This window comes from Amblyomma mixtum, chromosome 5, assembly GCF_055824585.1.
Source record: "Amblyomma mixtum isolate Tamu chromosome 5, ASM5582458v1, whole genome shotgun sequence".
Classification (NCBI taxonomy): domain Eukaryota; kingdom Metazoa; phylum Arthropoda; class Arachnida; order Ixodida; family Ixodidae; genus Amblyomma; species Amblyomma mixtum.
This window is the reverse complement of record NC_143016.1, coordinates 182,146,008-182,162,208: the sequence shown is the minus strand read 5'-3', so window position 1 is coordinate 182,162,208 and position 16,201 is coordinate 182,146,008. Positions and strand designations below refer to the sequence as shown.

At 46.1% G+C, this 16,201-nt stretch overlaps 1 protein-coding gene across 1 annotated transcript in view; it reads right to left on the bottom strand.

The window, feature by feature from the left end:
- Positions 1-15,892, bottom strand: part of LOC149345005 (complement C3-like) — a 189,155-nt gene extending 173,263 nt beyond the window's left edge. The window contains exons 1-4 of the mRNA XM_089547344.1: positions 15,803-15,892; positions 6,179-6,336; positions 3,503-3,703; positions 2,057-2,127 (exon numbers count right to left, since the gene is read on the bottom strand). Of these exons, the coding sequence (XP_089403470.1) occupies positions 2,057-2,127; positions 3,503-3,703; positions 6,179-6,336; positions 15,803-15,873 (501 nt within the window). The 5' untranslated portion in view covers positions 15,874-15,892. The remainder of the gene's footprint in view (positions 1-2,056; positions 2,128-3,502; positions 3,704-6,178; positions 6,337-15,802) is intronic.
- Between the last annotated feature and the right edge of the window lie 309 nt (positions 15,893-16,201).

The window sequence follows — 16,201 nt, the reverse complement described above, 5'->3', positions numbered from 1 at the left end:
GTAGAAAAGCGGTCGAGACTGAGACTCGGCGCGCTCCCATTGCTCGTTGTTCGCAGCGGGTTTTAACACCTTCGATAATTGGGCGGAGCTTTATCAAATCTGCTCTCGCCCAGTTTCAACCAATACTGCCGCGATGGCACTGTACATACAAGTGGGCGGAGCCCAGTGCTCGCCAGAGCCCGACACTGGCGGACCGCGCACTTTTCCTGAAACATTCGCACCTTCCGAGGCGCCAGCAAAGTCGACTCCACCGCTTAACGCGACAGTCGGGTGGTTTCTGAAGGCGCCGACCTTATTGTCCCCCACCCCCACTTGACAGCTCATCTCTCTTCAATGAGAAACGGTCGCTACCCTCTGCAGCCCTGACAAGGCTGTTCGCGGTCTGCTCCCCGTTTCCCGCGGCCTTGGAGAGCGCCCGAAGCGTGCTACGCGCTGTCTCCATTCTCGACCCGTCCAGACATCCGACGGACACGGTAGCAATCGGCGAGAGGGGGAAAGAAGCTACTGGCGCCGTAGGCGTCTAGCTTAACACCAGCGATAGGTAGTTGAGCCGCGCCCGTACGTTTCACACTTGAGACATCATCTGCATGTGTTCGAAAGATACGGCCAGACTTTACAATAATGAATTCCGCGTTTGCCGATTCTGGGAGTTGTGTCCGGTTAAACGTGAGGATAATGTGTGGCGTCGTTATATCTTCGCTCACAGTTTCACCTTATTGTGATTAGTTGAATGGCGATTACACCTTGGTCAAGAAGACTTCGAGGAGGTTTAACTCGGTTTTCCGGATCAGGTCACGCTCAGATATCACACAGTAGATGGTGCTTGTACTGCGGTGTGGAGTTATGGTCCGTGTAGATCGGTTAAGTGCTGCTGTTTGGGGAGGGTCTAAGTGTGCTCTTTCTTTGAAACTTCAAAAAGTAGGTCCAGGCGGAGAGTTTTTTGGGTTTGTAGTTTCTTCGGATGAATTTTTCGAGACACTTCGCGATCAGGCATCCCACAAGCCAATGGAAGATAGATGCTCGTTAGGGCATACATGATGGAAGCCAACAACCACCAAAACCAGAGAGCAAAGGGGTGTCTTTTTTATTTGTAGTTTTTCATCAATCGGGGAATAATAAAAGCATAAGAAAAAATAACCACATGCCACCGGTGGGTTCCAAACCGACCATCTCAGAATCTTGCGTTTGATGCTGTAGCGGTGCTCTACCAAGGGTTCGAATCCAACCGGCGGCATAAGGTTCTTTTTCCTTCTGCTTTTATTAATTTCCCATTGATGAAAAACTACAAATTAAAAAAAAATAAATACCCCTATGCTCCTCGGTTTCGGTGGCTACAGACTGTCGTCAAGTATGTTATAACGAGCGCCTCTCTTCCTTGCACTTGTGTGCTTAATACTTTAACGAGGGTATCGAACCTGGCATCTTTGACGCCACAGGAAGCGTATGAGGGTTCTCGCACAGCTTCCGCTCTCACCGTTCGACCACGTTCCTACGTGGCAGTCGCATTAATACAGGACGTACTATGTCCGCCGCTGTGGACGATGGTGGCGCTGATGAACACTCTCAAGGTTAGCTTACGCTGCACATAAATGCCCTCGAAAGCAGACCATTGGACAACCATCGCTGTAGCTCTGTTGGTAGAGCACCGGACTGACGAACTGCAACGCAGTCATTCCAAAGTTAAATTTGATTACAGAATTAATCGTGAAAATATGGAAGCGTTCACCATGCGCTTACATTTAATGACAACTTGCCCGTTGTTTAAACTTGTCACATCACAAAGTGATGCAGCACTGTCACGATAAAAAGAAATGCAAACAGCGGAGCGCGTAGGCGCTGTGCCCATCACATTTCGTTTTTTATCGCCAGCACATGTGTATACTTGTCGCTCGCACTTCATTAAGACGTATAGAGATTCTGGCGGAAGCGTGGCAACAGGCAAGGTTAGTTTTCTGCACGCATTCCCGCAACACCTTCCACGTGCTCACCGACACTCTGTGCACCCCAAAAGTAGACTAGACTATTAAAGGGATGGAAGAGCAACAATAATACGCACCTTTACTTCAAGCCTGAACGGTGAAGAGGATGGTGCCAAGGATGCATTCAGGGCAATCATCCGGATGCTTACTGCATCGAAGAGAAAAGAATAGAAAAGTCCAAATCGGCATCCATGTGAACAGCTACACCGGTACTTCTTGTGATTCAGCTACTGCGGGTCAGGCTTCTCACTTCTTTACAGCTGCGATTGCGTCACTTTGTGAGGCCGTAACTGCTGACCATTCTGAGTCGCTCACCCGAATTCACGTGGGAAGTAATACTATACGCTCAAGAAAGATGGTATCTGACAGCATCGTTAAGAACCTGCTTGCAATGTAGAATCCTTCATACTCCTCTCCAGAGCTTTTAAAGGCGCACCGATGAGTACGCTTCCGCCACTTTAAGTGGACTAGGGCTTGAAACAAGACCATGCGCACATTCCTACTGGTCGCGTTTAGCATTGCCCTTCAAAGGCTTATCGGACCAGACACGAAACAGTGATTGTCATAAACGAACTAAAGGATGAGCCGTTCTGGCAGTCCTGACATGGGTGTAGACGATTATGCAACCAGTGAACATGTAGCGCGACTCTGAAGTGGTTGCGCTGCTTCCAAACGATTTGAAAAGGTGCTGAGCGTTGCTGCAGAAAAGTAGCATCAATACTACTGCCAGGGCACGCGCTGTCAGAGGTTGATAAAATAGTAATATAAGAAAAGGAGAGTGTTTTACGTGTCATTTTGGCAGTACTCACTTGCAAATTACAATCATCAGAGGCAGACCAGGAACGCCAGCATGGACATTATTTTCCCTTTAATAATTAAATTCTTCTAGCTTCCCACGTCCACTTTCATTTGACACGTGGAGTTTCCGCCCATGGTGATTTATGTACTTGGCATGCCAAATGTCGTAAATACGCCTGGCTATTTCAAATATATTTATAAGTTATCTATGGGTTTTGAATCGTCGTAGATAACTTTCGCCTGCCAAAATGTAATGATATCATCGCCGCTTTTGTTTGTAAAGAATACAAAACACGGTGAAAGCGCTACACAGGAAAACAAATCTGAGAGCAATGAATCAGAGTGATCTGTGGCATGCATTCGTTTAAAAAATATACCATATGGCTTGTCTGCCTGCATATACAGAAGGTGGAATGAGCGATTTTACAGTTGTTTACGACTAAATCTGTCCTTTGGCAAAGCTCTCAGTTACTTCTAAAGTACTCAAATCTATCAAGCAATGCTTTTATAGATGAATTAAGTCTAAAAATTTCCCTCTACCTCTGTTTGGTTTAAAGAAAACAATAATATTTGTTTCTTTGTACCAGAGAGGGCGAAATGGGCGATAACTTCAATTACCATTATTTAGCTTCTGAAAATCTCTGTCGAACGTGTTCTGACTTGCAGTTGAACACTTCTGTAACAGGCGGGTCTTAAACGACCATGGGCTCTGAGCTTAGACTTACCATTTGAGCCCGGGTGGTAAATTGGTTTGTCGGTCTGCAGGAAGTGGAGGTCGGCCGAAGCTGCACTGACCGGCAGTAGCACCTCACGCGTCCACAGCCCTCCACAAGCCACTTTCAGGTTCACCATCACGTCTTCTTGTGACAGTTGCCACAAGGGTAAATCCGCGGACCCGACCGACACTTCCGCGATCTCCACAGTGCCTGCGATACACAGCAGTCTTCTTGAGCATATCTACAGGCTGAAGAACTAAGTGAAGCTAAGGTTCTGGTAACATTGCTGCTGTAATTACCTGTGGCTCACTTAGTACGCTTACTCAGCTAAACGGCGCAAACGTTAACACTGAGTTACAGACCAATAGCTCTCCCCTGCGCAGCATCTGAGCTTCTTCTATCCGCATTGCACTACTTGCTCTTATATACTGTGAAAAACCATGCCAATGTTACTTGAGTACAGCGGTCTGTCAAAACAGGCCAGCTACTATCAGTCCCTTTCGTAGAGTACGCCTCGGAGGCAGCGGACGGCACTGTTCCATTAGGTCAAATCAAATCAAGCTTTATTTTAACATCGTGATTTTGGGTGGGCACATACAAAAAGCCAAAAAGAGGCTTGACGGGGAATGTGCCCCCCTGTACAGGGCAGAGGTGGGTACATCAGTGGGGTGAGTTACAAATAAACAGTAAAAAACATCGTGTGGAATCTGCGTGCAGCAAAGGTTAATACTTGCATAGGACCACTATACAAGCTTTTTAATGGCCAGAACAACAACACAAAAACAGCAACAGCTTCCATTCAAATCCGTTAAGACGATCATTTAAGCACCACAGGAGTTATATGTGCTATTAAGCATTTGGGGAACCAGAACTCGAAGCATTTGGCAACCATAATTAGTACGGGAGCGAGGCATGTACCTTCATCATTAGCTCGCGTAGTGTACGGTTTGTCTTTGGGGGTTAAGCGAGCTAGAATGTCTAAAAATGGTTTCTTGTTTTTTCGATGTGTTTTATAACCACAAATTAATACCGTGTTGTAAAGTTGATTGACAGGTGTTATTCTTAGTGAGGAAAAAAGCGGAGCCGTGTGGGCATCGTAAGCTACGTTGGCAGTAGCGAAGAACTTTTTTTTTGCAGATTTTTCAATTTTATTATGTTTGAGAACGTTGTCGTGCCCCATACCAAATGCCAGTATATTAGATTGGAGTAAAACAATGAATTATATAGTAGCACCTTAAGCACTGAGGCAATAAGAAGCGAACCCTGGAGACGATGCCTACTACTCTAGAGAGTTTACCAATGAGATGATTGATATGATTATTCCAGAGCATGTTCTTATGAAATATAACATCCAGATTTTTTATGGAAGAGACAATTTGTAATGTGTTGGAATCGAGTGTTGGAACAGGATTAAAATCAAGAGGTTTGTTTTTAGAGCGGAATATAATAGCCTTCGTTTTTGTCGCATTAATTTTCAAAGAAGAAGATGTGCTCCAAGTGAGTCGTTCATCAGGCATCTTGTTAGCCCTTTCTTGTAGTTCAGGTACTGTGGATCCAGTAAAAAAAATGCTCGCGTCGTCTGCATAAATAATATATGTGGCAGTTTTGTCAATGTTAATTATATCATTGGAGTACAGGTTAAATAGTAAAGGTCCCAGTATACTGCCTTGCGGGACGCCTGCGCAAACAGGTTTTAGGTTTGAAGTATAGCCATTGATGGTTACCTGTTGCTGGCGGTGGTTAAGATACGTTTGAAGTAGTTGCGAGAAAACGTCGCGGAATCCGTAATATTAAAGTTTTGAAAGTAGCGTAGCGTGGCTTAATTGATCGAAGGCTTTTGAAAAGTCAATACAGACGCCTACAGTATATAACTGTTCGTCAAATGAATCCAAAATTATTTCTTTTTGAGCTAGGAGGGCTGATTCAGTAGATTTCTCTTTCCTAAAACCACACTGAAAGGCTGTTATGAGATCATGTTTGTTAATAAAACCAGTCATCCGATCATGTATTAATTTCTCTATACATTTCGAAAAGAATGGAAGTATAGATATCGGCCTGTAATTTCCAAAATTATTTTTGTCTCCACCCTTGAATATTAGAGACACTTTAGCGGTTTGCAGCCCCTTTGGGAAGATGCCTGACGAGAAAATTAGATTGATAATGTATTCTAAGTGTGACGCGATTATGTCTAATACATGCTTCACTGGCTGAGTCTAAAGGCCATCTACGTCACAGCTGCTACTATTTTTTACTGACTGGACCGTCTCAATAACTTCTTCTCGGGTGATGGGAGTTAAGAATGCACTCTCGCAAATCTTGAATAATTTACCTGAAGGAAAATGCTGATTGGTTGGCTAATTGACTCGTGGAATGATTGATAGATTGATTGATTGATTGATTGATTGATTGATTGATTGATTGATTGATTGATTGATTGATTGATTGATTGATTGATTGATTGATTGATTGAGTGAGTGAGTGAGTGAGTGAGTGATCGATTGATTGATAAGATAGTGCAATGTTATGATCGCCACGGTAATCAGTGTTTAAAGGCGCAATATTTCTGTTTTTGCTCCATTTTAAAGCACTTGAGAATCACTTGAGTGTGTCTTGCTCAATCAGAGGCGTAAGAGCAACCGCTTTTTCCTCTGTGTACAACGAGGTCAACTTGCTGCTTCCACCCACCTGGAGCCACGTCAAGTGTCGTCTCGAAGAAGACGCCGCTTCCCGGTCGGTGCCTCTCAAGAGAGATGGGCACTTTCTGTTTGTGGCCGCTCACCATGACCTCCAAAGTCTCCTTGGATCCCAGCCGCAGCGCATTGGGACCGGCGACCATGCACTCACTGCGGACAACGTCAGCGCGGAATGAAAAAGAAAAGTGACCCGGCGTGTCTCTTCAGCGGTATCCTCACGGAGCTTTTACCAGCTGATGTTGACAATGAAATATGCTCACTAGTGCCATTTGCGTAAACTCCTAATACCATAGAAAAAGGTCAACAGGCTGCTCATAAACAACATGTAACGACCTGATAGTTGCCTCGAAAACAAGAACCAATTTACCGTTCGCAGTAGGTTTCCTGCGCAGTCCCCTTGTGCGGCTGTAGTGAATTTGAGGGCCAGACTAGCGGCTGAGATAACGACTGATTTTAAGAGCACAATTACAACGTGGTTAGCAGCACGACCATCATGCAGGAATTGTGTTTTACTCCTTCATGCACGCACTGTCAAATAATGGTTTGACGCTGCGGTTGAGGAAGTGGACATCGACAATCTATATGCACCGCCCGCCAAATCTTTAGCTGGCGTACCCGACGGCCGCGTTTTCCGTGCTACTGCAGCTTATAACGGAGTAAACTTGCGAAAATATCAAACCTAAGCACAGGCTTGGTAAGCATGTGCGTACTATTGAGCTTTCCGCAAGTTTGCTTCGTCATAAAGCGCAGGAACGCAGAAAAAGCGGCCGTTGCGCACGCCAGCTAAAGATTTGGCCAGCTGTACCAGTATGTAAGCAAGTTGTCTATCCCAGTTATAATGAAAGAACATTGCTTTTTAGAGCAGTATTACTGCTGGATTTTGAAGGAACAGATAGGCATTTATTATGTTAGTTGACGGTCACTGATTATGCTTTTCTGTGAGCTGTCAGTTCCCACATATGGGTGTCACCCTTTGGCGAAAGTGACATGACTGATTTAACATTGAAGCGTGGTTTTGACTCCGTTTGAGGGTCGTAGATAGTCAGCATTTGTGATGGCCCCTTTCTGAGTCTCGTTCTTGTTATTGCTTGCTTTTGAGTCGTAAACAGCAAACAAGCCTCATATCATCTGGAATGAGGCATCATTTGCGCTGCTCACAATCAGCGCACTCTCTGTAGAACAACGAAACAGTTGTCACCAAAAATGAAAAATAAATATGTAGTCCACCTCGTCGTCGAGAGTAGTTGTAAACGTGAAATCCATTGCAAGATTAGCGCAACACATTGAAAGAGCGCGGAGCCGGTGAGATGGCAGTGAACCTTACAAGCTTCCTACTGCTCACGCAGGTATTTCCGACGATCATTTTCAAGACAGTTCTCCCTCATGGACTTCCGTTAAACGATGCATCTGCGAACTACTTGCCTGCAAACGAGGCCGGGATTTTGCAAACAGCCCGCTGTATCAAAAACGCTTCTTGAGGAAGAGATTCTGTCCATGTCCATCAACGGCGAGCTTTACTGCGCAACGCAACCACTTCGTGACTATCATGAAAGTGTAAAGAAACGACAGTACTGTTAGGAAACCAATTTATTGCTACTAAAGAAAAATGTGGACATAAAACAAGAAAGCAATCCAGGTGTCCATCGCGGAAGCCACTTTCGGAGAAGCCGTCTTCAACAGCAGTCACGCTTGCGAAACGCCGCAGCATCTCTTTGTAGAATTTCTAGGAATTGTAGAATGATTAGCGAAAGGAACAAAAGTACACAGTGCTTCATTTCTCTCCTAAAAAAACACGCCATAAATGCGACGGCCGCCGTGAATGCGCACTGTCACCACAGTCGCCGGGACGCGCGCCGAGTAAGGCGGCCATAAGGCTGCTGACGAGCGTGAGCAGCGAAAAGTGACCATACGCGGCCAAGCTCAATAAACGCTGCTGCTCACTTGAAATGAGCTATCAGACAGGCAAGCGGAAGAATATAGGACGCGCATGCGCCTAGTCATCGGCCAGCGCAACCTGGACGCGGCCACTGCGCCGCCTAGTTGCGCAGAGGCAGCTTCAAAACGCCGCTCCGGCATCTTGCAAATATTTTGTCCATGAATGTACAAGCTGAAGGGATAGAGCGTTGTAGTATCCGAAGACTTTTCTCGTACTGTCCCAGATATGCGAAAGAAACTATGGCTTTACTCCAAGCAAAATAAGGAAGGCGGAGTGAAAACGGTCCTGAAATACGATACGCTTCACACAGCCAGCAGGCGCTTTCAATGGGATAGTGAAGCCGAAGCTGTGCGGGAGATGTGACGAAATATAGCGCATGCCGTGACTTGCCCCGTCAGCGTTTTGTTGATCAACTGCCGCAGTATAAAAAATAAAGTGGATGACTTTCATTTTCGTCTTGATACCGTTCAAGCGACGATTATCCTAGGCACACAATCTTGGCTTGACTCGACCGTCCTCAGTACTGAGGTATTTCCCACCACATACCAATGTTTTCGTAGAGACCGCTGTGCACATGGCGGAGGGGTGATTACACATGCTCACGACAGTATCCCATGCGTTCAGCTGTAATTGTTTGATAATAAAACTGAATTGATATTTTGTAGAATACGGTTGGCGAATGGAAAAACAATGGTTTTTCGGTCATTTTATAGGCCTCCTGGTCGTTCGTTGCAGCCGCTGCTTTCTTCATCTAATTTTCTTGAAACTATCAACGACGATTGCCTTGTTCTGGGGGGGGGGGGGGGGGGGGGGTATTTTAATCTTGGGTATGCTGAGACGACCACTCTTCCCGCGGCTACCACCCGCGATGTTGCGCTCTTGCTCCTCAAAAATTATGTTCTTCGCCACAGTGAACCACGGGAGCTGCTCAGTGACAGAGGACGAGTATTTCTTTCCTACGTCCTTGAAGCACTAATTGTGGAACGTCGCATCGTTCATCGGGCTGCCTCTGCCTACCACTTCTCAACTCACGGGCTGACCCAGCGCTTTAATCGCACTCTCGGAACCATACTCACCACGTACTATCAGTGTGAAATGAAATGCGAGCCGCTGAAATCCTGGTCAAAGATCCCACTTACGCATGAGCCTGTCGACAGGAAACAAAGGCGTGCCCATCCGGCTTGTTTTCTTTGACGTTCTTTTTCACCTTTCGCCACTCGAGCGCCGCAATCATTCTTTCTACGTTTAGAAACTTGCGCAGCGCGGTTCCGCTGGCGGAAGCGGCTCTGGGCCGCGTGGGCGAACGTCAAAGAAAACCGAAGCAAAAGTATCGCAAACCGGATGGGAGCGCCTGTGTTTCCTGTGGACAGGCTGATCCGTCAGTGGGACCTTTGGGCAAGCTTTCCGCGGTTTGCATTTCATTTGACGCTGATAGGACGTCAAACCGGATCAGACAAACTTGGACGCTGTCCTTCCTTTTGTGACATACGCCTACAACACCGCGGCTCAGTCAACCAAAAGATTTTTTCCCGTTCTTCCTTCTGTATGGGCGTGAGCCCTCCTTCACAATAGACATAATTTTACCTTACACTCTCGACGATTCCGAGCGCCAGCCTCTTTCGGAAGTGGTGAATAATGCCGAGGAATGTCGGCAGCTGGCCTGTGCTTTCACCGCAGCAATGCAAGGCCGGCAAAAGCATCGACACAATAAAGATCAGACGTGGCTCGTTTTTGCCCTACATCGCAAGTTTGGCTCTAGGTCCCCTCCAGTACACCGGGATTACCTACGAAATTTCACACGGAATTCCCCGGCCCTTTTCGTTTCTGACGAGTATGTGCCAGGCATCACACCGGAGGAAGTGCAGAGAAAGCGATCAAAAGATTAGCCTGCTATTTCCCACGCCACCATTGTAGGCATCGGTCCTACTCAAAATCGCATAGTTTTTAATCAGACAAAGGTGACATGAGTTTGGCAGCGTTTCGAACTTTCAGATATCGCTATCTTCTCAATTTTCCAATTTCAGTTTTTCAAAATTTCAATTTTCTTTCTTTCAAAATTTCAATTTTCTTAGTTTTTTGTATTGAAATTGAGCACAACTGGCAGCAGGCAGTTTTTCCGCAGTCGACACACGCGTGTTTTGTTCGTATAATGGAGTGTGTTTTACTCACTGAACATAACGACACAAGTTGCAAATAGTTTACGTTCATTTAGCGACTTTGAGGCGCACAGAAAATGTCGTGTTTATTAGCATCATGTTCCTTAATACAGCAACACTACCACATCTGGAAGCGATCATTCCTAGCGCAAACACGGGGGCCAGTTGCAAGCACGGTAAATTCATGCTTTTTCTTTGCAGTCGAATGGGTTAGAAAGCAGAAATTGCTTAAAATAAACAAAATTCTAATAAAATATGGTGTCGGGCACGGCGACATGATCTCACCAATGCTATTCACCGCCTGTTTACAGGAGGTATTCCGAGGCCTAGACTAGGTACAGTTGGGGATAAGAGTTAATGAACACCTAAGTAATCCGCGATTCGTTGATCACATTGCCTTGTTAAGTCGCTCAGGACATCAGCGGCAAACTATGATCAATGAGTTAGACAGGCTGAGCAGAACGGTAGTCTTAAAATTAACATGCAAAAACCAAAGGAAAATGTTCAAAAATCTCGCAAGGAAGCAGCAGTTTACAATTTCATGCTAGCGAGGGGCTGGAAATGGTAAGAGACTACATGTAATTACAACAGCTAGTGACCGCTGATACGGATCATGGGAGGGTAATAACTACAACAAGAATGGGGCGGAGCGCCGCATGTGGCAGGTTCGCCCAGATCATGAATGGCAGTTTACCAATATCCCTCAAGAGAAAAGCATGCAACAGCTGTATCTTACGGGTACTCACCTAAGGGGCGGAAATGTGAAGGCTAACGAAAAGTGTTCAGCTTAAGTTAAGGGCAACGCAGCGAGCTATGAAAAGAAAAATGGTAGGTGTAACGTGTAGGGACCGGCAGCAGGCAGTGTGGCGAGGACACGAGCGCGGGATAATGACATCCTGGTCGAAATCAAGAGGAAGAAATGGGCTTGGGGAGGGCATATAATGCGAAGGCAAGGTAACCGCTTGTCATTAAGGGTAACGGAGTGTATTCCAATAGAAGGCAAGCGTATAAGAGGGCTGCCGAAAGTTAGGTGGGCGGATGAGATCATAAAGTTTGCGGGATACAGTGGCCGCACCTAGCAAAAAACAGGTCTAACTGGAGAAACATCGAAAGGCCTTTGGCATGCAGTGGGAGTAGTGAGGCTGGTGATGGTGAAACAAAATGTGGACACACTGAATCACTCGAAGAATAAGGCATTTAGAGCGAAATCATTCGTACAGGTACCATCAATGATAAAGAGAGATAAAAGGGTAGAAGGAAGGCAGGGATGTTAGCCAGAGAGGTGTTATGTATGGCTGCACTGCGCTGAGAAGGACGGATGATGGAAATGGGGTGGACGAAATTCGGGGCGAGGAGCACAGTCACAATAACTATTTGCCTGTACCTTCTGTTCAGTAACTCTTTTCCTCGGCTAACATCTTGTAGCACTATAAGGCCTACTCCTACGCAATATGTCCAATACAGGAAGAAATGGGGTTTCCTCTACTGTTCGTGGTTCAATTTTTGACTCCCTCTGGCGCGAGGCAGCGCGCACGTAAAGGAATGAACAGACTGCATTTTGGAGAAGCGAAGACGTTAAGAAATGAAAAGACGCATTCTTGGCGGTTTGTGCTTGCTTTCTTGTTCGTGCAGTGAAGAGACGCCGCTTGGCCTCCAACGCAAAGTGCCGGGGTACTGATGAAGGTGTTAAGCTTCTCGAGAGGAATCTCAGCAATGCTCCCAGCAGCAATACAGGTCGAGCAAAAGGTGAATCAATATTCAGGCATTACCGTTTCGGAAGCAGGACACAATGCGTTGCCATCGGGCAGTACTGTACAGAACAGAAGAGCGTGCTGTCGATCAAGATGGTTTTGCGTGAAATAAATGAAGTGCATGTCAGATGCCGTATGTGTTTCTTCTCGGTACTTGCCTAAGTTTTGCGCCCACTTCATTTATAACTGTACTCAACACCGCCGCAGAGACTTGCGTGTGAAGACTCGTCGAGTGCAGTGGCACGCGCTGTTGCCGGGCGACTAGTACCGGTTGTGGTAGCTGTCGTTTACCTTTTTCTTCTAGGACAGGACTCTAAAACTACTGCGACTGTGAGAATGAAAGTTGTTTCTGAAAAATCGGGCTAAGATGGGCTGTGGCTTAGTTAAGAATTCGGCCAAAGCCGTCGTGTGACTCCATTTTCTAGCAATTTTTTTGCGCCTTTTGTTTTCTTCCCCTTTCCCTCTTTCCTCTCTTCTAATTCTTCGTTTTTTCTTCTGTTCATTCTTTCCTTACGCTTTTTTTCTCCTCTTGTTTCTCTTCTTTGCATTTCTTTTCCCATAGCGGAGTCCCGCCTTTTTCTCCCGCTTCTTTTCTTCTTTCTACTTTTTTCTTTCGTATCTTTTGGCACTTGACTTTCCTTGGCTTGTGGGTTTCTACCACTACAACTACAAAGGGGTTCAGTTATACGCCTCTAATTATCCAGGTAGTTAACAAAATCTCACTAATTAACTTTTTAATTACCGTAGCCGGGTGGTTAGTCCCAACTGGAGATCTGATGCCGTAAACAAGACGACGTCATATCAGTTTTTGAAACGAAGGAAAACACAGTTTCTATAGCCCTGCAGCGCGAATTAATCCGACGCTTTTTCCCTCACACAAACGAAACTGAGTGCTCGAGGAACGCCGGAAGTATGGCGTAAGCGACGCGTCCGCTGGTGATGTGTCCTAATGAATGCAGCACCCAATTCGAAGCGCGTGTGCTAACTTTCCTCGCTAGAGAACTTCGGCACTTAGTTTAGACCGCGACCGGCGTTATCGACTGCTTCGTCTCTCGGAGTAAGGAAAATTATAGTCACGGTCAGTTACGGGAACGTCGATTTTGAGAGCCCTCATCGCTCTCAAAAAACGCATCTGCAGCGTTTTTTTTTTTATGTGTGCGCGTGCGTTCACGCCACTTCTGCTATGGCTGCCCGACGGGCTCCTTTTTGTGCGCCATCATGAATTAATTTGATAACTAGGTTGATCATCTGTCTTCGTATAACGCTGGGCATCAGGAACCACGTCCGAAAAAGAAAAGCTTTGTCAGCGTCGCAACGAGAGCTTGTGCGGCAGTGGCTGTGCTATCGGGCAGTTCTTGTGGTTGTGGTAGCGTGTGTTAGCTTCATTTTCCTAATAGAGCGCAGTCTGTCGGATCTCAGGTGCTTGCCCTGAAGGTGCGCGAGTTACAAGGCCATTGCAGTTCCAGTGTTTCAAACCACTCGAATGTTTGGAAGTGCAGCCTGGGATTAAAACGTCACACAGGATTCTGTGAATTGTGGGAATGACCGCCCCAGCGCAACCCCGTTACTACACTGCCGAGAAGGTGATCGCTCATGTAAGCGTGAAAATGGTCACGGAGCTGGCGTCTACACTGTATGCTGCCCAACATCCTGGTCATCGTGTGTCGTTTCGTCCCACGTTCGAATCGATATTTAATCCATTTAAGTTTACTTGATCAGTTCATGTTCTCAGAAGGGAGAGACCAGGGAGCGCAGCTGACGATTTTGTTATTGATGTCCCCGCGTACGTTTCTGTCAGGACAGAAGCAAGTGTCAGGGAAATCGACTACGAGTACGGAGCCAGCCCGGTATCAATTTGGAGGTCACTATCAAGACACAGCTACAAGCCCTATCATGAGTGTCTTCACCAGGAATTGACACCAAATGTCTTTCAGAAATGGCTTGATTTTTGCAACTGGTGCCTTATTAAATGTGATGAAGACGAGGAATTTTGCAGGAACATCAATTTCAATTTCCACAACGCGCATTACTGTAGCGACCAGAGCTCACATTGGCTACACTGGCACAAGCACCAAGAAAGATGGTCAGAAAACGTTTGGTGTGGCATTTATGACGGCCGTATTGTCGGTCCTTACTTCATCGACGGAAACCTCACTGGGAAAAAGTACACAGACTGCGTCCTAAAAGGCGCCGTCTCTGAATTTGTCTCACAGCTACCACAGGCCGGTTGGAAAAAAATGTTTCAGCATGACGGAACCCCGCCACATTTTTTTCGTTCCGTGGTGCAATTCCTGGAGAGCACCTTTCCCAATGAATGGCTTGGGCGGGGAGAAAACAACAACGTGGCCATCAAGATTGCCTGATTGGTCACCATTGGGTACTTTCATCTGGAGCTACGTTAAGAACGAAGTTTTAAATACGAAGCCAGCGAACCCCGAAGACGTGAAGGAGCGTATCAAGATATCATTTGAAAATATTCCCCCTGAGATGCTCATTTCTACTGTGAATTCCATCAAAGATTGCATTCTACTGTGCATCGAAATGGAGGGAAAACATTTAGAACACGTGATGTGAAAACGGCTTCTTTTCATCCATAAACTAGTTCTTTCCTGGAGTGTCCGAGTGGGGCTGCAGCCAACTAAATCCATAAAAGTTACAAATTTTATTCATTCCTTACTGTTATACAACTAGAAAGTGCTAAACATCTGCGGACAAGACTTTCTAATTAAATACCAGCACTTCATACAGCAACGGACGTGTCTGATCCAGCACACGGCAACCGCATTGAGCCAGCCGGTACGGAGCACCTTAGTCCTGAAACTGCAATGCTTTCAGTTAGAATCTTTTCAGCTACGAAGTCCTTCTCATTTATTGTAGCAGTCAAGCCAATACGGCATAAAAGAAATAGACGATTGACACAAATAAAAATGCATGTTAATATACCGGCGCTATCTAACATTAGACAGTAATATGGACACTGCCAGAGAAAAGCACCTTTATGCATTTCATGAAGCTAAGGACAAAAATAAAAAAAGAGATTACAAAAACTCTTTCCAGATTTAACCAGAAGGACAGAGCGCCAGGTGCGCTCATCAATGTTCCCAAAACCGACGGCCGCGTAGCAGTCCATGACTAATTTTTCTTACTCCAAGCGACGAAGTAGTCGATAACGCCGCCCGCGGTCTAAGCTGCTCGCCGAAGTTCTCTAGAGAGGAAAATAAGCACACGCGTTTCGAATTGGGCGCTGCATTCTTTACCACACGTCACCAGCGGACGCGTGGCTTACGCCGTACTTCAGGCGCTCCTCGTGCGCTCAGTTTCTGTCGCGTGCGTTAAAAAACGTCGAATTTCTTCGTGCTGCAGGACTCTATACATTGAGTTTTTCTTCGTTTCAAACACCAATATGACATCGTCTTGGTCATGGCATCAATCTCCAAATTGGGACTGACCACCGATCTCCGATAACTAAAACGTTAGTTAATTGGTGTTTGTTAATTACCTGGATAATTAGAGGGGTTTTGCAGCACAATCTGTCCGCCGAAACAGAGAGTGCAATCCTACACTTATTTTTTGCTATATTGAACACAATATTTGTAGGATTTTTGAAGGTTTCTCTGAAACATCCGGTATTATGATTACTCAGGGTGGGCTCTCCTTAGCGGCTCTCGATAAAAAGGCAATACCATGACTCATAACTGATATCTCCGCACAAGGATAAAAATTTAAAATTCTTTTGGAATGCATACACTCCTAATATGTGACGGTATACATACTCATTTGCCTGGGCCCAAGTTGTCTGTACGATGAGCGCGCAGAGGACCCAGAGGACGCGGGTCACCAACATTTTCGCAGCCGACAGCAGAATGACAGGCCTACTGATCTGGTCCTGCAGTGCAGGGCTCGGTAGACAGGGAACTTGGCTGCCGCAATTTTTTTCCGCGGCGAGTGCGCTTGCACCACGAGAGGCAAGGGACGGCCGCTCCTGCAGCCCGCGGTATCGCCGCGAGATAGAATGCAGCACGATAGGCTAAAATTACACTCATCTAAGTTTGTCCTCTCTAAGAGCGACGCTCGTCACACTACGGACTGCCGCAAGCTACGTTTCATAGCTTATCGAGTGCTTGAAACCCCGCGACATTGAGGAACAGATATTTAGCAAGCGGGAAAAAATA